The sequence below is a fragment of the Balaenoptera acutorostrata genome, chromosome 14, assembly GCF_949987535.1.
Source record: "Balaenoptera acutorostrata chromosome 14, mBalAcu1.1, whole genome shotgun sequence".
Lineage (NCBI taxonomy): Eukaryota > Metazoa > Chordata > Mammalia > Artiodactyla > Balaenopteridae > Balaenoptera > Balaenoptera acutorostrata.
In genome coordinates this window covers 31902096-31916479 of record NC_080077.1, presented here as the reverse complement: position 1 = coordinate 31916479, position 14384 = coordinate 31902096, and the positions used below count along the sequence as shown (strand labels likewise).

Below are 14384 nucleotides of genomic sequence, written 5' to 3'. Positions count from 1 at the left end.
AATTTTATTATGATTTCTTTAAAATATCATTTCCATTTTCTTTGTTTTCACTTTTCAGTACTACGTCCCTGTTTCAAGGTCAACTAAGTAGTGGCCTTAATTATATCTGCAAAGCTCCTCTGCCATGTAAGGCAGTATATTCACAGTCTCGAGGATTAGGGGATGGAATCTTCTTGAAAACCATAATTCTGCCTACCACACCCCTCTATTGAGTTTTCCATTACTGCTCTCATGTTTTTATTTCCAAGAGCACCCTGAACGTGATTTCCCTTTTTAAAATTATAGTTTACTTTCTTATTTAATGGATGCGATTTCTTTTCTGAGCATTCAATATCAGTTGTGTGTTTGTGTGTGCATGAGCATGTGTGTGTTTAACTCTTCTGCTCCTTGCATTATTTCCTCTTCAAAAGTTTTTCTTTTTTTCTTGTTTGTTTTGGTCTTTCATGTTGGATGCTATCCTCAAAGGTCTGGTAATCATCTGTTCACATTTAAGAGTAAGACTTGTTCATCTTTTTTTCTCATTATGACCATCCTCCATGTCTGCTGTCTCTGTGATGAAAGCAACTCCTCCCAATTTCTTCCAAATTTTGAGCCTTCTGTTCTGAAGTGGGAGATGGGGTGGGTAGCTGCTGCTTCATATCCAGACTTTCAACCAATTCCACTACATTTAGCCTCTGCTTGTCCCTCCTACCCTCTCCTTATGGCCCCTGGTGTCTCTGAGTCTGGGACCTCTCTGGAGTCCTGGGGAAAAATCACTCATTATGTATTACTCATTATTTATCACTTTGCACTGATGAGTCATACAGTGCAATAAAAATTATCTAATTGTCCGTCCTAGTCTGTGCTGGGTACTTCTTGTGCTTGCACCATCAAGCTATGAGACTTCGGATAACTTCTAAGCACAGATTTCCTTATTGTTTCTGCAGAATTCTTTCTGCAGGAAAGCTGCAGGAAAAAATGCTTTGATGCTTCACATAGAGGAATAGAGGGCTGCCGGTGTGACGTGGGATGTAAAGGCCGAGGCGACTGCTGCTGGGACTTTGAAGACACCTGTGTGGAATCAAGTACGAATCCTGAGAGCAAGTTTATTAGCATGTTGGTTGTGCTATCGTTAATGCATGTGCAAATGCTCACCTTGTGTATTAGTTTGCTCAGGCTGCCATAACAAAGTCCCACGAACTGGGTGGCTTAAACAACAGAAATTCATTTTCTCACAGTTCTGGAAACTAGAAGTCCAAGATCTAGGTTTGGCAGGGTTGGTTCCTTCTGAGGCTGTGAGGGAGAATCTGTTCCATGCTTCTCTCCTAGCTTTTGGCAGGTCGCCAGCCATCTTGCGTGTTCCTCCACTTGTGGCAGACATAACTCAAAGCTCTGCCTTCGTCTTCAGATGGCCTTCTCCCCGTGTCCTCACAGTCTTCCCTTTGGGTGTGTCCACGTCTGAATTTCCTCTTGTTGTAAGAAGAATACCAGTCATACTGGATTGGGGTCCACTCTACTGACCTGATTTTAACTTGATTATCTGCAAAATCCTTTTCTAAATAAGGTCACATTCACAGTCATGGGGGGTTAAGACTTCAACATTTTAGGGGAGAGACACAATTCAGCCCATTACGCCTTGTATTCAGGATCTAGTATTATCCTGACCCCCCTTTCAGTACTAAAGATAGAATCCACACTTTATTTAGTTGAGGTTGAGGAAAAACAGTCTCCAGGAGATGAAATGTTGTCAAATTACACAAGTTTCAAGGGAGTTTTCTCATGGCTTATCATCTTATTTAGTTTCATTTTTAGTGGTTCTCAAATTTCAGGATGCATAAGACCCCACTGGAAAGCTGGTGATTCTTAGCGATTCTGATGCCAGCGGTCCACAGAACACAACTTGGGAAACACTGTTCTTGAGGCGGAAGAGACAGTTTGCAATATTTAATTTTCTAAGAAATCAAGGAGGTGGTGGGGGGAGGTGTCTAGTGGTTCGAGGAGAGAAGATTAGGACAGTACAGCTCCTTACATTATGCTCTCTGAAAAGGGCAAGAAGGAGGGTATAGCCTAGTATGGATAAGATCTGTACTCCTTTTAATTCATCTCCAGAACTCTTTTCTTTCTAAGTACATAACATATAATTAAGAATGAAGAACTCTGTGCATGACTGAAACACACAGCTGTCACCTAGCCAATGCATTTGTCTGAGCACAGGGGCTGATGTTGATTTTAGTCACTGTTTCCTGGCAGGTGGCCCTAGGAAGCAGTCTCGGTCCAGCCTCTTGCTGTTGTTAGCACTGGGATTTATTGAAACTGATCTCACATTAAGTGCCTAGCCTGGGAAAATATCAGAGGCATGGTGGGGAGCTGATCTACCTTTCTTTCACTCTCAGCTGGGAGGTACCCTGCCCGCCTACGTTCTTACAGACCTGACCATGTTCCTGTTACTTCTGTTGTCACTGCCACTTCCTTGTCTGTCCTTAGATAAGGCTGGGCAGGCTGCTCTTGGGTGGCAACAGTCACTCAAGGTTAGTAGTTCTTTACCATTGGAAGTTCCTACCCTTGGGTGAGAATAGGACAGGTGTTCAGAGTTTCTCCAAACTCAGAGGTGTACCTGATAGGTAGACCAGAGCTGCAGCTTCTAAAGCTACATTTCTCTCTGCCACCCATGCCAAACGAAGAAAAGTGGTGGATTGCCCCTTATTCGTATTATGAATTTTCATTTATGAATGCAGATAAACCAAGAATTTGACCATAGGATAATACAAGAAGAAATGCATGGAATTTGTATTTTTGTTATTGGATGCTTAAATTAAGTTGGATGCTCAAAACCGAATTGTGTAATTTTCCAGCTCGAATATGGACGTGCAATAAATTTCGTTGTGGGGAGACCAGACTGGAATCCAGCTTTTGCTCTTGTTCAGATGACTGTTTACAGAAGAAAGACTGCTGTGCTGACTATAAGAGTGTTTGCCAAGGTAAGCAGGTGTTGACCCATTTGCCTCTGTGAGTTCAGTGATCCTAGAGCTGGCCTAGGCTGCAAACATTAAAACAAGTCAAAGAATTTTTAGCCACTGTATGTGGAAGAAAAGACCCAATGTGTTTACTGTGGGAAGAAATGGGTTTTGTGCACAATAGAGGAAGGGAGCTCATAGCAAAGATATTATAGAAGAGAAGAGAAAAGTTAACATTCCACATGTTCTGTAAAACAAGGTCTTTTTCAGTCCAATGACTATGCTAGACATTCTTGTGGTTTGAGACACTGGACGGCAGATCCTAAAGTTAAAACATCGCAGAAGAGATTCTCTGGCCTGAATAGCAGGTAGTTAAAGCAATGTGACTGTTGAAACAACTATGTCCTCAGTGGTTTAATGACTGATTTAGGACTGGCAGGGAGGTAATGCAGAGAGCCAAGGTTAGAATCCAGATTATTCAACGCCTGATTTCACCTGCTCTACCACTTTATAAGTGATGTAGATTTTTTAAAAAATCACCAATCCCTCTGCACATCTGATGAGACTTAGGAAAAACATACATATACACATAGCAACAAGATTGCTTCAAGCTATCAACCCCTTTTTCCTAACACCACACCCAGTAGAGCTAACTAACTTACGTGTGTAATATTTTTAGACAAAAAAAGAGATTAAGGTGAATTTTGATTTTTTTTAAATAAGAGGGAAATGTTATAGTAGAAACATTATTAAATATAGTCCCTCAGTAAAAAGTAAGTTTCACACTAATAGATGAATCAGTTTTTATGCAAAATATAACTGAAAATCCACTAAAAAGGGCAAGCAGAAAGGAAAGTAAAAGCCTGAAATGGTAAGTCTGTTTTTAAATAATAATTGATATTTAATAGTGAATATTGTGTCATTAAAAATCCCCCTAAATTCACAAAGGCTAGTGTAGTTTGCAGTTTGCTTATTTCTCTAATAAGTTCATTGAGCATAGTGCCTCTGAGCTTTGTGGTCTCCTGCCTTCTGTCCTAATTTTATAACTCTTAACTTTTTATCTCAGTAGTGATCCTCAGGTCATGTGGCAAATTTTCTCACTGAATTCATTGCACAACATTTCTCGAATTTAACAGAAACAAAAGTAATTTTTATAAGCAGTGTTGAAGTTTACCTTTACCACTAATTAACCACTTTGATGGTGTTCATTGAATCATTTCAGTTTAGTTTTTAAACAAAGGTGAATGTTTTCTCACTCTAAGAATTCAACGCTTTAAGATGTTAAATGGTTCTTGCCAAAATTGTATCTCCAGACCGTAGTTGGAGGGAATTTGAATAATTTTTGTGCAAGAAACCAGCTAGTTAACTTTTATATTTTAAGTTCAGAATTTTGAAAAGAAATATGATGAATTTCTAACATATGGAAAGAATAGTGTGTTTAACCGTATGTCCATCACCTTGCTTCAGTCGTGATCAACTCGTGCCCACATCTTGTCTCATACCAATACAGTATGAATGTTAAGCTGGCTCAGAGGATTGAAGAGACTAAGTATACCTAGAACTGAGAGAATGTTGGAATAAAATCACTAAAGATGTAATTTGTGGTGGGACACAAATGATTTGCTTTGCTACAGGACAATTTATCTGCTATCGGATAAGAATCAGTTACACTGCTATTAGTTTTCTACCAATTAACTGCTACCCTTACTAAGCTGTAAAATGAATAAGTGGTAAAGAATAAGCTAGATAAAGGTATATACTCCTAGGTAACTAGATAATCCATAGGTGGGCTTTTTAAATAATTCCCAGCATGACATTAAAATGAAGCTTAATGATCAGTCCTCCTTTTGCTTATTTTCAAGTTTTGGGGGTTTTTTTCTTAATAAAATACCTCCAACCTCTCTTTGAAAATTTTAGATTACTTCAAAGCAAATCCCAAGGTTAATATCATTCATCTATAAATATTTTCAGTATGTATCTAAAAAAGATGAAGATTTAACAGAATTAGAATATCATCAATATATCTAAAAATGTCTTCAATAATTATTTATTGTTAACAAATGTCCAATCTGTGTTCAGATTTTTTTGTTTTATTATATTAAAAAAATATTTGTTTGCAGTAGGATCCAAACAGATTCCATACATTGCAACTGGCTGATATATTTCAAGTCCTTTAAAAGTGGGTTCTCCCTTCCTTTTTTCCACCCCATGCAATGTACATGTTGGATACATGGAGTCACTTGTCCCGTAGAATTTTCCAGCCTGGGTTTTGCAGATTGCATCCTCTGTGACTTAAGCAGTTTGTCATCCCCTATATTTCCTGCAAATTGGTAGTTAGAACTAGAGGACTGTTCAGATTCAGGTGTTTATCTTTCTATCTGTCTATCTACCTGTTTACCATGTACCCTTCACAGGTGGTGGTGTTACTTCCATCAAGAGGCACATCTTGTTTGCTTGTCTCTTTTTTGGTCACGTTAGCCATTGATGATCATTGCCTAGATCCATTAGGGGTTGCAAATGATGACATTCATATTCTATTATTTCTACTTCATTAACTAGTGGGAATGTTCTATAGACAGAAACATCCACGGAGTGAGAAATTTTTAGTTACGATCTTAAAAATTTGTTTGTTTGATTTTCCCCATTTGATGTTAATATCAATTATTCTCATTGGCTATTTCTCTTTTTTTTTCATGCTTTCTTTTCATTTTCCTTTAGATTATACACCTATATTTATTAAACTCATTTTTCCTAGCAGTTGGGAAAACACTGTCCTTGAGGGAAAAAACATTATTTAAAAAAGAAAGAAGAAATTGTCCCTTTCCAGTTAAAGGAATTCCCTTTATTTTCTTGGTAAAGGTGGGCTTCCTGGTATTCAGTTAGTGTAGATTACTAATCTGTGCAAATCGCTAGAGGCACTGACCTTGCCAACGTGTGAAGTAGCATTTAACATGTTCTGGAAGAATTTTGTCTTTGGAGGAACATGAATTAAGTCGTTTGGAAAGAGCATGTCCATTGAACATTGGTTTCTCTTTTCTTATCTAAAGATTTTGATCTTATGCTTTTCAGGAGAAACCTCATGGGTGGAAGAAGAGTGTGGCACAGCCCAGCAGCCTCAGTGCCCAGAAGGGTGAGAAGGACTTGGGTACATTTATTCTCCTTTAACAGATTCTCCTTTAACAGGCACGCAGGAATGTAGCTGAGAGGCAGGGTGGAATTACCCCCACTCTGTTTACATCTTAGAACAAAACAGTTAACAAAAGATTAGATTCCTTGTGGCTTCCAACTCATAACATACTTTCGTTTGCTTTATTGTTTAAAAAGCATTTTTACATTAAGTTATTATATTCATATTTTACAACAATGACTTAAAAAATGGTTGAAATATTTGTACTAACATCCCAAGGTCCTACGATCAGGATTAGAATTTAGATCTAAATGACTCCAGCCAGGACTCTTTTCTATTATCATCCTGGCACCTCAGATTTATTCTCACTGAGGGAAGAGGAAGAGGATTGTCCCTGGATGGCCTCACAGGGAAAGATGGACCTTGAAGAATGGATGAGGAGAACACTGCCAGATGGGCACGGGTGATGGACATGTGAGGCCCTCCTCACCCCACCCTTGGCACACATTTCCTTCACACGTTTCTGATGGTTGCTCCCCGGACTTTGCCCACCCCTGGAAACGTGCCCCACGTCACCTCCCAGTCAAGGTGGCTTTCCCCTTTTCCTCTAGTTGTCCCTTCTGCCCTTTACCTGCTGCACTCTTCTGGCCCAAGCAGTGGGAAGATGACAGTGAGATAAAAGAAGGAGAAAGGAATATCTGACTATAGAAAGAATTGATGGAGACATTTTTAGATAACGTTATTTCGTTAAAAAAAAATGTGTGCGTATAATGTGTCTGTTTGTATATCATGTTACTTTGGTTTACACCAGTCCTCAGATCCAGCTGCCCTCTTCAGAAGCTTCTAGGTAGAAGAGTAAAGAATTTGGAATAAAAAAAAAAAAGACTTGAGTTTTAGTCCTGGTTTTGCCTGTGGGACTTTGCCCTGGTAACTTCCCTAAGCTTCATCTGTAAAATCAGAATAATAGTAAAAATAATAACAACAATGATAATGTGCCAAGTTCAGAAGATTTCATATGAGGATTGCATCAGCATCCTGATCACATAGATGTATGACCCTGGTTTTTTTTTTTTCCATGCTTAAAATTTTTTTTTTTAAATAGAGGACTCTTCTGAGCAGTTGTAAACATACGTACAGATGCATTTATATTTCTTTTACCCCCAAACCTGAAATCATGTGAACAATGTGTCAGACTTTATTAAAATCTTTGGAAAGACCATTAGTTCAGTGTTTTCCCTTGGTGAGTGACCAGCACCAAGCCCTCCATTTGAAGCTTGGAACCCTGGAATTCACACCGCCAATTATGCAATACTAGAACACTGGGAAGCATTTCTGGCTGGCTCAGCTGGTGATCTGATGTTACCCTGCAGCATCAAGATTGAGAGACCTTATAGTTTTATCCTAGTTAGTGCAGATGCTGTTCTTACAGAAGCTTTTTTTAAAAAAGCCCCTACCCTGTTTTTAAGCTGCGTGGTTATTTTGATGGCATATTTATAAATATAAATTTAAAAATCAGCATTATGCTAATGACTTTATGAAAAAATAAGTATTTTCCAACGCAAATTGCAATATGTCACTTTAATTTCGTGATGAATTTTTTACACATTGTAGTTAAAACAGTCAAAATTTTCCATTCTTATTTTTTGAGGTGTAGTTCATATACACTGAAGTGTTCACAGTTATGTGTACAGTATAACGAGATTTTGAAATTCAGAAATCTGTGTAACCCACAGATACAGAATATTTCCATCTCCACAGAAAGAGGTCACGTTCAGATTTTCATCACCATAGATTCTTGTTTTAGAACTTCATATAAATGCAATCATACCATATATCCTCTTGAGTCTATTTTTGTGTTCTTTTGTTTTTTGCTTCACCCAATGTTTTTGAGACTCCTAAATGTTATTGCATGCATCATTTATCTCACATGGGCTTTTGCAACGTGTGCTCTCTGTGAGTAAAACATCGGTCCCATTCTTTTTTCATATTATTTCTGTCTGTTCTTTAGGGGTCAGTTCACATGTCATACCCCCTGGAGAGCCTGCTCTCACCTTAGAAAGATCGAATCTGACGTCCTCCTATGTACTTGAATAGCATCCTGTACCCAAATCTAGTCATTAATCACTTCTGTTTACTTCTCAATTTCATCCCCTAGATAAGGGCTGCAATTCCTTCATGCCTTTATTCTGTGTCTGGCACAATGTCCAACTCAAATATTTGTTAAATGAGTACAACAAATACATATTCTGGGAAACCAAATACACATCCTCCAGACTCTCCTCACAGTTTCTTTTACAATGTGCAAATAGATGGCTATGCTAATATTTTTTTCTAGCTCTACTCAAACACATTGAAAAGAACTGAAATTATTTTTCTTACTTTGAGCTGGTATCAGCATTCAGAAGTTTCTTTACAATACTACTGGGCCTTTGTCAGAATTTTAAAAGACAAATTCTAACCAAATTTCTTGAAAAGTTATGTTCTTGTTCAAAAATTTAGATGTGAAACCGCTTGAGCACTGAGTTGAAAATTCCTTTTGGCATTCTTATTTGCATGCACTATGTTTGTTTTTGTTTTATTTTTGGCCACACCATGTGGCATGCAGGTTCTTAGTTCCCCGACCAGGGATCGAACAGCGCCTCCTGCAGTGGAAGCAAAGAGTCTTAACTGCTGTACCGCCGGAGAAGTCCCATGTGTGCACTAAGTTTGGAATTTAAGACAAACTTACTCTGTTAATAGTTGTTATTCATAATAGCCCTAAAATGGAAAGTATCCAAATATCCATCAGCAGAATGAATAAGTTGTGGTTTATTCATTCACTGGAGTTCTAGACAGCCATGAGAATGAATGATCTACAACTATATGCAAAACTACAGATGAATCTCAAACATAATGTTAAGTAAAAGAAGTTAGACACAGCAGAATATATACTGTATGATTCTGTTTGCATATAAATATAAGTACAAAAATAGACACAGCTAATCTATGCTGTTAGAAGTCAAGACACTGATCGTCTGTGGTGCGTGTTTTGCAGAGGTTGGTGACTAGAAAGGGTAACGAGGGAAGGATTCTAAGTAATATTCTGTTTCTTGATCTGGGTGATGGCTACACAGTGGAGTTCAGTTAGGAAAAATTTATGAAACTATACATCTCTGGGGTGTGTGTGTGTGTGTGTGGGTGTATATAAAATACAAATAAAATTTTAGAAGTGAAAAAAGATATTGAATGGAAAAAAGACAGTCTCTGACTATAACCCAAAAGTTACCTTTCATCATTGTAACTTAAATACTCAACTAAAATGAGATTGTAATGCTTTGGAGGTTAATATTAATATCCTGAGATATTGGAATAAGAGTAAAAAAATGTAGAACTTTAATAAAACATCTTGTAAGTTTCAGAGTTCCTAAAGTCCATATCATAATAACAATAGTTGTATCCAAAATGTGGTAGAATAATTGTAACTTTTATAATTTTTGAGTGTGAGCATTGAATTCAGTAATCATTGCTTTTGAATCCTTAGCCAAAGCTGGGATTTTGAAATGTCTCTAATAGAAAATCTCATTTCTGGTGATGTTTTGTTAGTGCTCTGCTTGCACGCTGCTGACTTCTACTGTAAAACTACAAATAATTAGCTCCATGTATACCTGCCCCTGTAAAATACTACATATATTTGAGGTGAGGCAATGATACTAATGTGCCATGTTGTAATGATTCCAAAGTGCTGGGTGTGTGGGTTGGGATTGAGTTTTGAGAGGTTGAATAACTGCTCAGTTAAATAGCTCGTAAAGAATGAAGCAGAGAATTAAACTCGTCTTTCTGAGGCCAATCCCTTCCTTTTTCTCCACAGTGCACTGCCTGGTCATTGTAAACACTCAGGGCTAGAGAAATTTCATATATGGTATACCTGGGTGTCACAGATAGCCAGTGCCAAGGAGCAAATGGAAATAAAGTTAGCTAAAATTATTTAAACTCTAGAACTCAAGGGGTGGTAGATCTCCAAGTTGAAAGACCCAGATAATTTATGTAACACCTTTTAAAAAATACTGTACATTTTTACTATGGATTAATAATGTACTGGACATACTGATTGTAAAGGGAAATAATTTTTAAAAAGAGAAAGGAAAACTTGACTTAGAACTATTTCTGACTGTACTTTCTTAGTATTTTCTAATTTAGAGAATATAAGTAGTACAGAAAAGTGTCTTTTTTAAAAAATCAAAATAATGGACAATTTCTTGTTTTGCATTTTCAGATTTGACCTGCCACCAGTTATTTTGTTTTCCATGGATGGATTTAGAGCTGAATATTTACAGACATGGGGTACTCTAATACCTAATATCAATAAACTGAGTAAGTCTCCTATAATCGGACATGCAGATGATAGACACCTAGTTAGTTAATGTCTAGATTAACTAACACTTTTCTTTCTGACCTTTAATGTCAGTGGTTTGTCTTAGTTCTGGGTCCTCTCAAGAGTCTGATGGGTTTACTACATGATACCTATTTTCATACTTCTTGGCTCCTCCTTCCTTCTTTTGCAGCGTGTTTATCTTTTTGTTTGTTTATTTTGACTTGTTTTGTATTTGAATATAACTTCTGCTCTGTGAAAATCTGTTCATGGATACTCTCTCAAAGTTGGCATTTGTCAGACCTGGGTTCTGGGTCTCAGCAAGGTGGATTTGCCCAGTAGGGATGGGAGCCTGAAGAAGCCTGAGCAGACTGGGCAGAATCAGCATATACCAAGGCTGCAGTAGGTGAAAAGTCCAGTATCTCTGTCCAGTTCTGGAATCAAAGTGCCTGGAACCTGGCTCCACCACTTACTAGCTCTGAGACCTTTGGCAAGTTTACTTCCACGGTTGGTGCCCTAGTCTCTTCCTCTGTAAAATGGTCACTTACCACCTCATAGAAATACTGTGAGACTATGTACATAGTGTACATTGGATGATTTTAAGTTATTACTATAATTATTATTTTTATTGTCATCTTTATCATGATGTACTTCTGAGTTAGGGTACTTGGACTTCGCACAATTTTATAAAGTCAATAATAAAGAAGAATGGAGAACCCCGAGGACACAAAGTTAAGAAGTATCAGAGGGTTGGCTCCAGGGCTCACAGTCTTCACTGCCCTTCAATTCCTCTCTTACTTCCCCCTTCTACCAGACCCTCTTTTACCTCCATGGTCCTCAAAATTTCTGACAATTTTACTGGTTTCCTGGTTTTATTTTTCTCCAAATTATTAAAAAATAACATTTGACTTTGAGTAAGGTGATCACCTTTTCTGGGCCTCAGTTTCCTCATTTGTAAAATGAGAGGATTAGACCTAATGATTTCTACTACTAATCCCAGCACTAAAATTCCTTGACTGTAGAAAGATAAATTACTTCCCCCCTACAGCATAAGGGACTTTGTCTCTTCAGGTTTTCCTACACTCTCTGAGGCAGATCTTTAGCAAAGAGATTAAGATGTTGGGTCTCTGACAGTACTGGCTCCAAATTCAGGATTTGTCACTTACTGCTGAGTTACTTTAGCCTGAAAAGTCATTAACAACTCCCGGTTTCTATTTCCTTATCTGCATTTCCCTTGGTAGTCTGGATATCAAACCCTGTGTCCAAAAGGGAATTTATCTAGCCAGGTTGAACTGGACCCCTTTAGAAGTGGAATTATTTTATTTGCTCATCCCCTTGAGAGTTGGAAAGGACACCAGTGAAATACTGGGCCATTAAGAGCCTTCCTTTCTAAGGTTTAAAATATTTTTTAAGTCATTTATACAATGTCTCAATTCTTTAATGTGTGAAGTCATAACTAATTAGGTCTACCAAGGCAAAATGGGCTCTTCATTTCTAGGAGGTCCAATTAAGAGTAGATGTGTTAAAAGATTTAGGATTAGGACCTCCCGAGAATGGTAGGGTTGAGGTGAGGTATGTGACAGCAGGCATTACTTTAAGGAAGTCTGGAACCTCATCTCTGGTGTCTTATCAGGCTGCCTGGAAACTGAGCATGGGCTAACACCACAGTGCAGTGAGTTATATCAGTGACTACTAAGGGGTCATGGACTCTAGTGAGAACATGAGGTTGTTGTCTTGTCCTAACGTGGGTGGGAGCAGACAAAGAAAGGCCGGGATCAACAAACTGTCAGGTGAGATAGAAGTGATTTAGCTTGAACTAGAAGTCAGATTTCTTGGAAAGTTAGATGTGAAACTGGGGATAGGACAAGACTAGTAGTAACTATCCTTGCATCCCAGGGATAAATCTCACTTGAAAGTAGTGTATGATCCTTTTAATGTGCTGTGGAATTTGTCTTGCTAGTATTTTGTTGAGAATTTTTACATCTAAATTCATGAAGGTATTGGCCTGCAATTTTCTTTTATTGTAGTATCCTTCTCTGGCTTTGGTGTCAGGGTAATGCTGATCTCATGAAATGAGTTTGGGCGTGTTCTTGCCTCTTCAAATTTTTGGCAGAGTTTGAGAAGAAATGACATTAATTCTTCTTTAAATGTTAGGTAAAATTAACCTGTGAAGCCATCTTGTCTTGGGCTTTTCTTTGTTTGGAGGTTTTTGATTACTTGTTTTTGGTCTGTTCAGATTTTCTATTTCTTCATAATTCAGACATGGAAGGTTGTATGTTTCTAGGAATTTATCCATTTCTTCTAAGTTATGCAGTTCGTGGGGTGTAATTGTTTATAGCAGTCTCATAATTCTATTTCTGTGGTATTGGTTTCTGATTTTATTGATTTGAGTCTTTTTTTTCCTTAATCTAGCTAAAGGTTTGTCAATTTTGTTTATCTTTCAAAAAACCAACTTTAATTTTGTTGATTTTTAGAACTCTGTTTCTATTCTCTGTTTCACTTATTTCTGCTGTAATCTTTGTTGTTTTCTTCTTTTTTCCTAACTTTGGATTTTGTTTGTTCTTTTTCTAGTTCCTTAAGGTGTAAATTTAGATTGTTTATTTGAAATTTCTTCTTTTTTAATGTAGGTGTTTATTGCTATGAACTTCTTTCCTAGTACTGCTTTTGCTGCATCTGTACATTCTTCAGCTATTTCACCTACTCATCCATTCAGTCTCCACTTCTTCTTATAGTTTATAGTTACTATGGATATATATTTATTCCATTTATATTTTCAGAATTTTTTTCGGTTGGTACTTTCTTTTTAAAAATATGTTTTTTAAGGAGTAAAACTTGCAAATGATAAACTTTTACAAGTGACATTAAAGGGTATACAGTAAAAAAACAAACAAACAAAAAAACCAACCAACCAACCAACAGACTCTCTTTCCTGATCTTCCTCATTTTTCTCTGTAGAAGCAACTATTCTCATTGGTTTATTGTGTGTCCTTCCAGAATTATTCTGTTCAGTCATAATTTAGATTATTAAGATCTGGAAGAAACAATGGTAGAAGATCTTGCTTTTGATGAGTTATTCTGTAATAGCTCTGGTCCAAAGTCAGGTGATCGAAAATGGTAGCTTGAATCTGTAGATAGTCAACAGATGTGTCCTGTTTAAAACTACGAAGGTGTCATGTTTTTACATCACTGGTAGCTTTGTTTTTTATTTTATACTCTGTGCCTTTAGGCATTTAAGAATTTGAACGCGTTACCCATGTTTCAGGGAAATAAAAACAGAAACTGACCTTATATCTCTCTCTATTGTATGATTGTTTTCCCCACTTAAATTCTTTTATCAGTGGATGTGATCTCATTTTATTTTCTATCATATGACTTCTTAACAATATTAAATGTTTCTTTCCCTGATTGAGGACATGATTTATTTACTGGGGGTACTGACTGAGAACGAAAAAAGTTGATTATACGTTATGTCCTAGAGCAGGCCTCAAACTAAAGTACATCAGAACCACTTGAGGTGCTTGCTAGAAATGCAGATTTTTTGAGCTCCTTTTCCTCCACTTTTCAACCTCCCCCATCCCCACCAGAGTCCTATTTAGTAGACTTGGTATTGGATCCAAGAATCTTCTGAAGGAGGAAATTCCTGGAAAATATTGGAAACACTGTTCTAGAGGCTGGGAAGGAGACCAGTTCCAAGCCTATTTGAGAAAACCTTCATTATTTCCAGTTGCAATGTTTGTTGCTTTCTGGACAACAATCCATTGCACTTTTTGTTTTAACCTAAATAGAATCTCTAATGGTGAAGCTCTCTTTTAGAATTAGAGTTGGTAGGATTTTGGTATGGAAAATTTCTCACACTTCACTGCTGCAGAGGAAATATCAGTGTGCCTTAGTGGTTCTGACCTCCTTGAGCAGAGTTATTGCACAGATGAAAACAACAGAATAACTGAAAGCAAATTTGATGCCATGCTTTGGGGAA

General features: G+C 37.4%; 1 protein-coding gene across 2 annotated transcripts in view; it reads left to right on the top strand.

The window, feature by feature from the left end:
- The window catches only part of ENPP3 (ectonucleotide pyrophosphatase/phosphodiesterase 3), a 97743-nt gene that overhangs the window by 27545 nt on the left and 55814 nt on the right, over window positions 1-14384 (top strand). For both annotated transcript variants that reach the window (XM_007190870.2, XM_007190869.2), the window contains 4 exons: window positions 927-1064; window positions 2832-2957; window positions 6003-6063; window positions 10313-10410. In XM_007190870.2, the coding sequence (XP_007190932.1) occupies window positions 927-1064; window positions 2832-2957; window positions 6003-6063; window positions 10313-10410 (423 nt within the window). The remainder of the gene's footprint in view (window positions 1-926; window positions 1065-2831; window positions 2958-6002; window positions 6064-10312; window positions 10411-14384) is intronic.